This window comes from Nerophis lumbriciformis, linkage group LG11, assembly GCF_033978685.3.
Source record: "Nerophis lumbriciformis linkage group LG11, RoL_Nlum_v2.1, whole genome shotgun sequence".
In the NCBI taxonomy this organism is placed as follows: domain Eukaryota; kingdom Metazoa; phylum Chordata; class Actinopteri; order Syngnathiformes; family Syngnathidae; genus Nerophis; species Nerophis lumbriciformis.
This window is the reverse complement of record NC_084558.2, coordinates 19,711,816-19,726,742: the sequence shown is the minus strand read 5'-3', so window position 1 is coordinate 19,726,742 and position 14,927 is coordinate 19,711,816. Positions and strand designations below refer to the sequence as shown.

At 39.0% G+C, this 14,927-nt stretch overlaps 1 protein-coding gene across 1 annotated transcript in view; it reads right to left on the bottom strand.

The window, feature by feature from the left end:
* The window catches only part of mtr (5-methyltetrahydrofolate-homocysteine methyltransferase), a 70,514-nt gene that overhangs the window by 51,879 nt on the left and 3,708 nt on the right, over nt 1-14,927 (bottom strand). Inside the window, exons 2-5 of the mRNA XM_061967118.2 lie at nt 10,933-11,144; nt 10,718-10,807; nt 5,586-5,655; nt 5,391-5,483 (exon numbers count right to left, since the gene is read on the bottom strand). Of these exons, the coding sequence (XP_061823102.1) occupies nt 5,391-5,483; nt 5,586-5,655; nt 10,718-10,807; nt 10,933-11,144 (465 nt within the window). The remainder of the gene's footprint in view (nt 1-5,390; nt 5,484-5,585; nt 5,656-10,717; nt 10,808-10,932; nt 11,145-14,927) is intronic.

Here is a 14,927-nt window from a genome sequence, read left to right as displayed (position 1 = left end):
AAAAGTGTGCTCGGGCCGCTGTTTTGCATCTATATTTAGCACATTTGAAATGTGCACGCAAACCGGCAGTTACACGTGAATGGCTGCAAAAAACCTGTCGGTGTGCGTGTCAAGATATTTGTCAGAAATAAGAATATTAGACATATTGTCTATTCAGCAATATCCTTTTATCATTATACTGCTGCTGAATGACTTAAGGGGCTGATTAAAACATTCATTTGATTCGCTTTAGTGTCTGCTGGCGTTTTTTTCTTTATTGCGTTAATTTTTTATACAGGAAATATAGTATTATGATATATGCCCTATATGAAAAAGTCTTGCAATATGCATTTCCTTTTTGTGTTGCGATTGTGCGTCTACAATGTTTCACGCACCGTTACAAGACTGCGGAGCCTCTCAGGTTGTGTTGTCTAGATCTTGGAAAAGTGGTATATGTACATAGTGTGGTGCATGTCAACAACATGACGAAACGCCAGTTTAGACCATGGCCCGTCATATTTTTTTGCCCTCTAGTGACACAGATCTGATTTTTTGGCAGTCTGAACGCTCCAAAGTGCTTTAAAATCTGATCTTTTCACATCAGATTCAGGCCACATCAGGAAGTAGTCAAATTCTGAAATCTGATCTTTTCAACTGCGACTTCTGTCTAATTGGCAATGCGGCCTGAATACGACTTTTTCATCCGTTTGGGGAGAGCTACGTCATTTGTGTGCGCGGGGAAAAACGTAGCGCACCGGGGAAAGTGGATACTTCATCACGACATCCGGTTTCGGTGAGCAAAGTCTTTTTCCGCCGGCCGAATTTTCGGTGCATTACCAGTCAATAGTGTGCAAATAATAGGCTATATGTAATATATGAATATATTTATTTTGATTCCAAAGAAATAGCAATTGTTAAAGGACCAGAATTGACGCTCTGGCATATTTGCTTACATGTTACTTACATTGCTTATGTCGTTTACGTAAGTGAGTTGAAAAATAAAGCTAACATGGATCCATGCTGATGGCCATGCCTCCTCTCCTTAACAGCCCTAAAAAGATTAGAACCCTCCCAAATATATTACACTATACATATATCTGTTCATACATTACATTATTTTATTTTTACGTAAAAAAACACTTTCACTTTTTTTTAAATAATAGCAGCGACTTTCTTGTTCATTTACAGTCAACTTCTTTTGTTTTCACTTTATCGAACTGCGCATGCAAAAAACGTCAAGGTCACACTGGGTCCTCATTGGGGCCTGTGCGCGTTTACACTTGACTCTGATAAAGATCTTATTTTACTTGCAGTGTAAATGAGATTTTTTTTTATCTAATTGGGGCCACTTTGGCCGGCAGTGTAAACGTAGTCTTTATGATGCCATGAATGTGGAGGGAAATGAGTGTCTCCATGGTGACAGCCGACGTACATGCAAAATCCTAATTTAAAAAGGGCATTCTGCACCACGTTTAACTGTACATGGAGTCTTAGTAGATCACATGCAACACGCTCACTAATACACACAATTTTATAGTTTGCATAGGCTGTCATGATCCCAAATGACAGTTTGGTCTTTGTTCTTCATATTCCTGGTATCATTTCCTGTCCTGGGCCTCATGTTTTAAGAGTTTGTTTTTATTTTCTTATGAAAAAATGGTGTTAGCTCAAATCCAGAAAACTTTGTATGCACAAACAGTTTCAGATGTGTTGAAGTGAGCGTACGCATTAACCTAAGCAAATTTATTTTAATGTTTACATCCCTGTCAACGTGGACTTTAGCGTGCATGTGGGAGTGGCTCGCCTCGTGGCTATTTACATATTCAAATCATATTTAACTTAGACATGAACCTGAGATCCTGCACTCCGCAGCCTAAAAACACAAAAACAATGAACGAGATGGCATAAAAGAATATATTCACAGACAATGAGTTGGTGGTGCTTCTTGCAGGGGTGTAAAATGTACTCTAATCCACTATTGTTGCTATTTTGTGCAGCAGTGCATGCGCTAGGGAATGGGTGCGGTTTAGTGTTTCACACGGCTTTTTAACATGAGTACACTTTGTACACAGAGATAATCAGGGGCTTGTTTGAAATATCTTGAAATGTAGTTTAACCAGAAAAAAACAGCAAGTCACTCACTTTAACCACTGACTCGTAATGATGCTGTAAAGACGGGATATACAAATTGGGGGGCACACGTGCATCACGGGAATCGATTACATAAATAAATGTACTTACCAGAAAGCCACAAATCGTGCACAATGCCAGCTTGTAGTCTGTTCCCAACCATGTTGTTACTTCGAGTGTAAAATCGTGCACTGCACCAGGCCATATTGCTATTTCATTGTATTTGCACATCACATGTGATCTGAACATTGATCAAATAAAAATGTTTCCTGTTGACATTTACGTATTTGTCATGTGATGGTGTTTTTATAGCAATGTGTGTGCAGTCCATAGCTCTGATGACATTAGGAAAACCGGCTGTCGTTGCAAATTGCGCTTTAACGTTGGCCTGTTCCACTGCATTGTCTAATAAATTAACAGACCTATCTTACATGCCAATAATTCCGTCCCACACAGCTGGCATGGCTCTCTACTCAGGGTCGACTGGGACAGTTCCAGTCGGTCGGCCGGTTCCGTCTGGACTGCCCCATTTGCGAGGAACACCAGAGTGGTCAGCACCTGCGTCGGCACAGGTAGCGCATGGCCTTTCGCTGTGTTGTGCTCTACAAGCAGCCTGAAAGCCAGAGGATCGCTCGAGGGAACTTGAAGCGGCTCATTAGCCAAGTGTCATCATTTGCCAATAAATCCTCTCAGTCTTGGAAAACACGCTCCCTTCGCAGAGCACCATTAGCAATATCTTCTAATCCTGCTAAAGCAGCCATTGTTTTAATGTTTTTTTGCACCACACTTGCTTTTATAGGCATTAGTGTAATTGCACACACAGGTGGGCTGGGGGGTAAGAGGGGTTAATTGTCCATATGTCTCTGTTGTGCACATCAATCAGTCTGAGGAGTAATAGTTTGCATCTTAACTTTGCCGTGAAATGGGCATACGCCAGGTTTTTGTGCCAACGCAAGTTTTATACATGAGACTCCTAGTGCTCTTCTTTTGGTAGCATTTCCTGTTTGGGCTCTGTGATTTGCAAAACCTTTGCTTTCGGTTCCTTGTCCTACCAGCACACCTGTTCCATAGTGTTAATTTAGCTCCACGTTGTTCCCTCCTTCTGTGCGATTTCATTATCTTCTGTTTGCCAAAGTGTTCTGTTGCTTTCGGAGTTTCTCCTAGACCTGAGTTACTTTTCTTCTGGCTACAGGTTGCTTGCCTTCTTTGCGTCCTAGGATCACGCAAACAGCTGACATGCAGAATTGTCACACGCTATTCAGCACGTGTTATTTGGATCTTAGTAGACCAGGGGCCTCATGTAAAAATTGTTACGTGGATTTCATACTAAAATAGACGTTTCAAGTCCAAAAAACAACATATACAAGTAAAGATTCAGATGTATTGACGTGTGCGCATGCACAAACCCAAGCACATTTCTTTGTTACATCGCAACCAATGTAGAATTGATCTCAGGAGTTTGCCTGGCATGGCACGTCCAGACCACGCCCAGATTACGCCCGCATATAAATACAAAAACTATATTGAAAGTAGTCATGTGCTTGAGCGCTGCACGTTGTGCCCAACCACAAGTCAGTAGGAGGTGCAGGTTTCTGGTATTTCGAGTGAACTACAGCGAGTTGAAATTGCTGTGAGCCCCGGAAACTGCAGACACGCTAAAATAAAATAAAAAATGGTCGGGCATCAGGAATAAGGTGAGTAAGAAGATGGATGTACATCGCCAAAACAGACAAGTTTGAAAATATAGTCGCAACCTCGCTGCAACCGGCTATGCGGGTGTCCCCTTTCGCTCCATGGGTGTCCTTCGGCTCGAAGCCCTGCGCTCGATGGTAGCGGGCGGCATTGCCCCCCCCCCAGCGGACGACCATCCATCGGTATCATACGAAAAACTTTAGAAGAGTGGGTGACTCTGATTACCCCCAATATAAATATAGTTTGTGTAACTTACAACAAAATGTGTTCATACAGTAGCATGTTCACAGTGGGATTAGATTTTCATCCGAAAATGATTTCACATAGAAACATTCCAGCGCTATCAAAAAGGATGGGAAATACTTTGACTCGTATTTGATTAACAATGTATTATTTCAACTCAGGAGGGGACTGACGCAGCTGTATGTGATAGTCGGCACCAGCCCTCTATGGTCCCCAGTCTTGGTGTGCCACCGGCTTCTGCTGATACCCGCTGGAGTCACAGGAACACATTGTGACAGCAAAAGGTGGCAAAATGATTGCCTACATAAATTAATAGACGTTCCCTATGTAGTATGAATATGAATAATATGAAGCATTGGCGAAAACGTGAATTTTGTGTCCTTGCCTCAATCTTTTACATTGTTGATATCAAATGTTGGCAAATCCTGAACGACCACCTCTGTGTGTCGCAAAAGCATCCAAAACCTGTAGAAATGTGCATACGACAGCTATGATGTTCGCGGGAGGCAGCACACATTTCCACGTCAACATCAGTCTTGATGCACTTCAACTTTGCCGTGAAAAGGGGCGTATGCCAGTTTTTTGGGCATAAACAAGCATGTTACATGAGGGCCCTGGCCTGTACTGTATTTCATTTTCTCATTAATGGATTTCAAAATCTATTCTTTGTGCCTTTGACATAACTCAAGTTAGCTCGCGGTTTAAGACATTTTTTTTTTGTCAAACTGCTACACCTTACATGAAGTGTTCCAGTGCCCCCAATGGAAGACCAGTGCATACTTTGAAAAGTAAGTTTCTAAAAAGGTTCCACCGCTCATTGAACAGGTAGGTTTTCTTTTAGTGGAGTTCTTTCAGCTGCTGTAGCATGTATGTGACTCCATGCCCGCGCTAACCGCTCTTTTCTTCTAATGTGAATTTAAGGCTGTTAGGGTTTGCCAGGGCTCCTAAACAGACACTGGCACAAGCACAGAAAGACCACTCCAGTGTGGGATGGATCAAAGTGTAGAGTTTTCCCAATCAGTGCAGAATTTTAACAATCAAAGATTAAGACATTTCCATTTACGTGTAAAGTTCCGATCGATTTAATGCAACAGTCCGGGTTTCTTTAGAAGTGAGTGTTTGTCATCACAAATACAGTAGTTCATCATATATATATATATATATATATATATATATATATATATATATATATATATATATATATATATATATATATATATATATATATATATTTATATATACACACACCATGTAAATGTAAATTTAGATAAATCAATCAGCACCATTCCAATTCCTATCACTTAAATATTCAATAAGACATGTGTTACTGATAAGCGTGAACTTACTGATGTTTCTCATGTCAGGTCTCTCCACAGAAGGTGATACAGACAGAGTTTTATTGGTAGGGCCAACAGCCCCCGCCACATACCGCTTACATCCTGATAATAAATACAGATTATTATGTTTACAAGACAAATAACTGCTGAAATCATTTATCAACGCAACATGCTTTGTGTGGTAGCAAAACAAATTTAACAAACCACTTTGTTTGGTGACATCATCAGCTGCTCTTCTTGCTAGCGCTGCTGATTCCCTGTTAAGACGATAAGCCTGCACAAAAACACAAACACACACACGCGCAACAAAGTTTACCACTGGGTGTTTTTAATGAAATAATTTCAAACATTTAATAATTTTCATTGTTCCATTAAAAATATAATTGTGTTACCTAGAATTCAACTTCATTTGAAAATAGGACTCCCAATGCAAAGCAAAACTGCTACCAAATTACATCAACAAATAGCAGGCTTGAACACAGTACAGAAGAGGGCAGTGGTCCAACCTCAAATTTATAACTAACTTTTTGAGCCACACCTTCCCCTCCACCATTATGCTCATATATTAAAAAATATTAGGTCTGTCAAAAAAAATGAGTTAACTCATGTTATTAATCAAAAAATTATCATATTATTCATGTACATATGCAGATCACGCAAATTATTTTTAAATGCACATGTTCCTTTACCTTAACCGTGAATGGTTACCTAAAAGGTGGCATGGGTTGTTATATGGTCAGTCATTAGGTCAATTTATACGTATATAATATAAGATTGGTGTGCTTGATGACCGAATTTTGAGCAAATAAATGACATACATTCAAGTAAAACATTTTAAAAATGTTCCTGTACTGTTTGACATTCTGATAGTAAAATTGCAATTGTGTCAAAATATTATGGTCTTTAAGTTAATTTAAATTATGCAAGCGAGTAATTCAAAAGGGTGATTAATCTGATTTAAAAATTATAGTACTAAAATATATATATATATATATATATATACATATACACATATACATATACACACACACACACACACACACACACACACAGGTATATACATACATACGCATTAATACACACACACACACACACACACACACACACACACACACACACACACACACACACACACACACACACACACACACACACACACACACACACACACACACACACACACGTTATATGAAAGAAACAAAGAAACAAAACTTGGATGTAACTTTGTTACAACAGTTAGTGCACATCTTGGAAAGTAGCATTGATTAGGGTGACCAAACGTCCTGTTTTCCCGGAACATGTCCAGTCATTGTTACTCAACGGCAAATTCTCCCCTCAAAATTTCAGCGGAGAATTGCACGCCGCCAGCATCAGATACACAACTTCCAAAGGTTTATGGAAACGCCGCCAAGGACAACATTCATTTCTATGCACGTAGTAATTGTGACTAAGCAGAAGCATAAACCAAGTTTTAATGTGAAAAGTGTATTCACAGTTGTGCATGTAGTGTATTAAAAGCAATCCAGATCTTTTAAACTTAACCAGTTCATCGAATTGAGAGAATAATAATGAGAACAATTACAAATACCGGTACACACACACAGCACCACCCTTTGGTACCCTCGGGAACCTCTGGATAAGGCCATAAACCATTTAAAATGATTCCACCCCAATTGTAATTTACTATCATTTTCAGATTATATAAACTTTTAATACCGTATATGGCCAATAAAAAATATTTATTATAATATGAAATGTATTGCAACAAGCACTTAAACTTACGCATGTTTCACTTATTCCTATTCTCTCATCCAGCAACACGCCCACCCTGCGTAAGTTAGGCAAATGTACTAATGTCTGGAATGAAGGGACTTTGCCATGACACCTTTATATTGGCTGTGAGAGAAAACATTTAACATAGAGCTTTACTAACACCTGTGAATGTTGATTAAATCAGTGGAAAAGAAAACGATAAAAGGCGGTATCAATCCAGGACGCACGAGATGTTGTATATTAGTTGTCATGGTGACGTAGTGTGAGTATGCACGGACAACAGCGTCTTCTTCCTGGCTGGATCTGGCTAATATTCCCTAGATGAAAATGTGTTTCTTCTGCTATTATAATCAATCTGATGTTATTTGTGATGTTAAGTACAAATGTTTGTGAAGCCGTGACGGGTCAGCATGGTCTTCGACAACGTTTTGTGTGTGTTTAACATGTGTGTGCTTGTGAGGGAGAGCGTAACAACTGAGAGTTCCATACCAACTGTCAAATAAAATAAATCAAAACGATTGACAGATGGTACATTTTATACCATAGTGGTTATATCGATATATTTTATTATCAAAAACTCTTGTTGTTTTTGTTATGGTTTACACATTTAGGTAATTAATCTCTGGACCCCCGGCTGTAAAGGGGAACTGCACTTTTTTTGGAATTTCGCCTATCGTTTACAATCATTATGAAAGACATGACAACGAATGAATTTTTTTTTTTTGTGCATTCTAAATAATAAATAAATGCCATCAAAAGTATGCTTACAATGGAAACTATGGGTATCACTCTATTCTGCCTATAAAGCCCTTACATAAACATCCCAAAACCTCCATTAAGGTTTATACACATGATGTAAGTATATGTGTAATGTAGTAACGGGCACAATTATAACATTTGATATTTACATACATATTTTGCTCATTTGAAGCATAAGCATTAATTTAAAAAACATCACAACCTTCTCTTTTTTTCCAAGAACATCACTGAATATTACTCACTGCATACTTCATGAGAGCCAACAAACATAATAAAGCATCACTTACTGTACAATGTCTGCTGTCATTAGGATGCCGACTGCTAGGATGTTCATATATTCCCATTTAGATGAAAAATGACTCATAATCCTGGCGAAAAAAAGGAGGGTGTAACCAAGCGTTTTTTCATGTTGTTTGCGCTATTTCCGGGTCTAATTTGGCTGTTAAAGTGGGCAAACGTGTCGGAGTACATCCTCTTCCTTCTACTATACAGGTGAGAGACATGATTTATTATACACAATAAAGTTTGACGAGCAAGTAGGCAAGGAAACAGCTGATCATTTGATCATGCCAACATTGGCACGCAAGCTAGTGATCACGGTGCCACCATAAATAGTTTGTCTTTGTTAGCACTTATAATAACAATATCACTAACATTTGGTTATTATTCAAGTCACAAAATGTAAATGAGTGCTGATGGCGCTTTTTGGATGTTTTTTTTTTTTTTTGGGTTCTGTGGGCGGAATAGACTCTGCTGTAATCAGACTTTTATTTACAAGTTAAAATGCATTAAAAAATGCATCCATCGTCATGTTTTTCATAATGATTGAGAACGATAGGCAAAATTCCTAAATAAGGTGCAGTTCAGGGCAAAAACCAAAGGATTTAAATCAGAGCCAATAGTAAGAAAAAAAAAAACATACTGCAATCTTGTTTGTTTCCAATTAAAATATGTTATCAAAAATGCATATGCATATGTCAGCAGCCAAATTAGCAACCTTTGTAACCCTTTTTGAAATGGTTCCATTATCATTTATATACCGAGTAATATATTGAGATATATATTGTTATTGCAGGAGGCGCGATATAGGTTTTAGACCATATCGTCCATCCGTAAAGGGGAACTGCACTTTTTGGGGGGAATTTTGCCTATTGTTCACAGTTTTTTTTAGGCATTCTAACTCGTAAATAAACGTAAACAAAAGTCTGCTTCCAGCGGAGCCAATGAGAGGTCCTCTATTTCGCCCATAAAATCTAATAAAAAAACATCCAAAAACTACCAACAATACTCCATTTACATTTCGTGACTTGAATATTAACCAAGTATTAGTGATATTGGGTTTATAAGCGCTAACGCAGACAAACTATTTATAACGGTGCCGTGATCACAAGCTTGCGTGCCAATGTTGACATGATCGACTGATCAGCTACTCCCTCGTTTCCTTGCTCGTCAAACTTTATTGTAGATCATAAATCATGCCTTTCACCTGGATAGTAGAAGAACGAGGACATATTCCGACAAGTTGGTACGCTTTGACAGCCAATTTATACCCGGAAATGGCGAGGAAGAAACAAAAAGACGCCTGGTTCCACGAGGATTATGAGTCATTCTTCATCTAAATGGGAATATATGAACATCCCAGCAGTCAGCATCCTAATGACAGCAGAAATTGTACAGTAAGTGATGTTTTATAATGTTTGCTGTCTCTCAAAGTCTGTAGTGAGTAATAATCAGTGATGTTGTTAAAAAAAAAAAAGCAAACGTTGTGATGCATTTTTGAAATTAATGCGCTGCGTATGCTTAAAATGATCAAAATACCTAAATATTAAATCTGATTATAAATGTGCCCAATACCACATTACATATATACTTACATCATGTATATAAAACCTTAGTGGAGGTGTTAGGATGTTTTTTATGGGCTTTGTAGGCAGAATAGAGGGGCTACCATAGGCTCCATTGTAGGCAGACTTTTGATCAATTCATTTAATATTTAGAATGCATTATAAATAAATAAATCTGTCGTCATGTTTTCATAATGATTGTGAACAATAGGCAAAATAAAAAATAAAAGCGTAGTTCCCCTTTAACGTATTTTTTATTAAATAGTCACATAGTTCAATGATGGCCTCACCAGCCTAATATCCGTAAAACCCAGCAGAATGTCCAAACACAGCTGAAACGCACAGTTGCCTTCCACCGTGATCACATTATTCTTTTCTTCCACTCAAGCAGACGAGACGACGATGTGCATTTTGATTTTGCTGGGATAAGCTCCAGCATCCCCAGCTACCCCCAAGTGTCACTGTGGCCCTTTTATCCTCATCTCAATGTAGGTTTCCAGGCGTCTAAATTGAGCTTTCTGTAAGTTTCTTTCATCATTGTATCACATGTGGCGCACACTGCATCCAAACGTCAAGTGCAATATAATGTTTCACCCCCTAACTTATTGCAGCGTCAGAGGTGCGTAAGGACAAATGTATTAATTGTAGGTCGATGGGTGAATACGCAAAAGGCCAGATTTGACAGGGAAAGTCCACATTTAAGCATTGCTCCACCCACAGAGCATATCTTGGATAAAGGCGGGCAAGTACAGATATAAGTCCAGAAGGAGAATGCTGCACGGCCAGAATCCGGCACCTTATGCACATTGGAGAATAGGGACCTTATTTTATAAGCATTGTAAACACAATTTATATAATAAGTGGTTGAGTCATTTTGAGTGCAACTGTAAAGGACAAAATATCATTACGTTTACATGACCTCTGTTCCTGCCACAACATGAATTTTGTCAAAACCCCTACCATGTGTTCCAGTCCATAGTCGGCCTGAGCAATAGATGTGCTGCTGAATGTGTTGGTCTCTATGATGTCAGCACCAGCTTGGAGATATTCCTTCACTCAGAATGCACAGCACAGGTTGAACACACATGCATCATACACTGACAAAAAAACTCTGTTGAAATGGCAGGACTATTGTGGCTACAGTTGGTACACATTTACTGGCTTCAATAATGTACCTTGTGGATTTTGTAGATGACATCAGGCTGTGTGATACTGAGCAGGTCATTATTTCCTTTAAGAGAGAGCTTATGCTCTCGAAATTCCTGTCCCCTGAAATCTTCCTCTTGAAGTCCATGCTGTTGGATCATGGTTCCCATACCCCCATCCAGGATCATAATCTTTTGAAGCAACTGAGCTCGCAACTCTGACTCGAGCACACATTTGCTTTCTAAAAAAAAAGAAAAACATGATAAAGATATGTATCTATGAAGACACACACACACAGATAATCAGAGAGCGTACATTGAACAATACCAACCACCTGAAAAACAAGTAAAACACGTTTTTGTCATAAAAACAACTGTCTTCTTGACATGAACTGGATTATAAATAAGACTACAGGATATGCTCTGCAGTGATGGGCAAGCTACTTGGAAAAGTGTGTAAACTAAGCTACAAGTTACTCTCCATTAAATGTAGATATTCTACAGGGGAAGCTATCCCCAGAAAATTGTAGCAAGCTACACGGCAAAAGTAGCTTGCTACATGAAAGCTACATTTAATGGCATTTCTATCTATGAGCCCACATGTATAATATCAATGTTAATGTAACTGAGAGTGTACAAATCAACCCAATAAGGGTCCATTACTAATAACTATCTGTCATTTAGCTGGGGACCAACTACAACTACCTCTAGGGGTCCCCGCACCCTACTGTATGTATTTATTTAATTAGCCTTTTCTTTGGCCCACCCCTAAATGGTTATTCATTTTCTCTACCGACAGTAAATGAACAGCATCTATCTATATATTGACAAAAAAACAACAACAATGACTGGTGTGTTTGGGAACAGTTGGTAATGGTTATGTGCAGTAAAACTTTTCATGAACTCAACTCACCTCAATGTGTGTTCCTAAATTTGTTGGATGTCTTAGATGAAGAGAACAGTTATGATTTTGGTTTACAGAGTAACCAACTAAAAACTAAGGTTTTCGGCATTGTTTTCTCTAAATGCATACGTTTGTCTAAATATGGCTAAGGACACACATTATTGTGGGTTTCCTGCACATCATTTTCATCACTAAAGTAAAAATCTAATCTGTAGGAGAGAATTCCTCTGCTATTTTCAAGTAGGTTTCTTTTTTTTTTGGAGTCGTCATCTTGAAGCGTCCCTCTGTCTCTGACTCCCTCGTCGTCATGTGACGTGAGTGTGTCTGTTATGATTTTGCTTACTAGTTTTGATGACCCGCCTCATCTTGCCTCTGATTGGCCAGTCTGTAATATTTCGCCCTAACCTAAGCCAATTTTAATCATACGAACACCAACCAATCATGGATTTTCTCCATATGTATGGATGTTCTCATTTATCCAGGTCATTGTATTTTCTCCATTTTTTCACTCATTGTTGCTTGTAGCTTTGATGTAAGCTACATGGGTCTAAAAATAGCTAAGCAACAAGAAAAGCTACTCGTTAAAAAAGTAGCTAAGCTACCGCCAAGCTACTGGAAAATGTAGTTACGCTACCCCAAGATGTTGTCCTCGGACCCCTCCTGTTTATCATCTACCTAACCTCCTCCCTCTTGGCCAATTTTTCTGTAAATATAATATTCAATTCCATTGCTATGCAGATGACACCCAGCTCTACCTGTCCACCAAACCCACCAGGTCTCTTCCACCCTCCTCCCTCTCTGATTGCCTTCAGGAAATCAGATCCTGGTTCTCCCATAACTTTTTCAAACTAAATAGTGATAACACTGAACTCTTCCTTATTTGTACAAATTCCACCCTCTCTAAAATAAATGACTTTTCCATCTCCATTGACAATTCATCAGTTTCCCCCTCTCCCAAGGTCAAGAGTCTGGGTGTCATCCTGGATAGCACCTTATCATTCAAGTCCCATATCAATAATGTCACTAGGTCAGCATACTTCCATCTACGCAATATCTCTCGCCTACGCCCAGCTCTCTCCCTCAGGAGTGCTGAAACTCTGGTTCACACCCTGGTCACATCCCGTTTGGACTACTGTAATTTTTCTACTCTTTGGTTTAACTGACAAGTCCATCCATAAACTACAACTGGTTCAAAACTCCACTGCCCGTGTCATTACAAGAACCTCCTCCATTCATCACATAAAACCTGTCCTGAAGTAACTCCATTGGCTCCCCGTTAAATATAGCATCCACTACAAGATCCTTCTCCTCATATTTAAGGCCATCAACAATCTTGCCCCTTCGTATCTCACCCTTCCGTTCTCTCAGGTCTTCTTCCTCCATCCAGCACATCCTCCGACCTACACGCCTGGTTACCATGGGGTCAAGAGCATTTAGTCACTCAGCCCCCCACCTCTGGAACTCTCTGCCCCTGGACATTCGACACTCCTCTTTCATTGCCACCTTCAAATCTCGCCTGAAAACATATATTTTTAAACTAGCTTACTCATGTTAATCAGTTGCCTCCATGTCACTTCTTATTTGCACTGTTCTTATTATGTATATATATTTGTTTATTTTTTTTATTGTTTGTCACATGACTGATTGATCTTTTATCTGTTGTGAGGTGACCTTGAGTGCTGAGAAAGGCGCCCATAAATAAAATTAATTATCATTATTATTACATCACACATCACTGATGACCTGCCTATTTTCTGTCATTACCCACTTGGGGGACAGACTTTTTTTTTTTTGCTGCTCTCTGATTTGAATTACATTTGAGAACTTAAAATATTTATTTATTTATCAGTACAAGGCACTGTGTTACATTATTTGGATATTTATATTATCATAGTAGATACTGTAAATAAAACATATATAACATATAGGAAGGTGCTACAGGGTCATCAGGTCCAAGACAAACAGACTCAAAACAGTTTTTTCCCTAAAGCCATAACCACGGTGAACTCTCATAGGCACTGATTTCATAGTTTAGCACCTCTCTGTGTGCAATTTTTACTTTCCACCCACACTCTGAATGCTTGTATAATATTTAAACAACACATTCAGAACATTCGTCCTCAGGACTGGACTGCACCTTACCTCCTTTTGCACTATTTTTCTTTCCTTCCTATGTTTTGCACATTTTATTTTTTCTTTGATTGTCACACACACTCTAGGTGTGGTGAGATTGTCCTCTGCATTTGACCCATCACCTTCACCCCCTGGGAGGTGAGGGGAGCAGTTGGCAGCAGCGGTGGCCCCGCCCGGGAATGATTTTTTGGTGATTTAACCCTCAATTCCAACCCTTGATGCTGAGTGCCAAGCAGGGAGGCAATGGGTCCCATTTTTATAGTCTTTGGTATGACTCGGCCGGGGTTTCAACTCACAACCTATTTGTAGACTGTCGCACTGATACTGGAGTTGCTTTTAATCTCATTGTACCTGTGTATAGTGACAATAAAAGGCATTCTATTATATACAACAACTTAAATAAGTATACAAATATATTTATGACATCAATTTGTAAGCGTTAACCATTAGGGGACAAATTGTTGTGTAGTTTGTCCAATTTTTGGTTTTTCTTCAAGTTGAATTTAAATGGAATACTATGAAAACCAACATTTCCCATCCAACCTGATGGACCTTGAGAGGTGCTGGAAAGAGGAATGAGAGAAACTGCCCAAAGATAGGTGTGCCAAGCTTCCACAAGACTTGAGGCTATAAATACTGCCAAAGGTGCATCAACAAAGTATTGAGCAAAGGCTGTGAATACTTACGTACATGTGATATTTATGCCATGTGATATAGAATGCACTCCCAACAGGTGTAAAAGAAAGTGCATCTCTACCCTCCTTCAAAAACGCACTAAAAGAACACCTCCAGGCAACTACAACCCTAGACTAACACCCTCCCCCACCACATTCCACCTCCCCTGATTGCAATTAATCAAATATAAATAATCAAATGTAAATAATCAAATGTATATACTTGTTCTTATGCTTTCGGAGCTCACTATGTTCACTGCTCGCTGTACATATCCTACGAAGTCAGACCGAAGTACATGTCAAACTACTTCCAT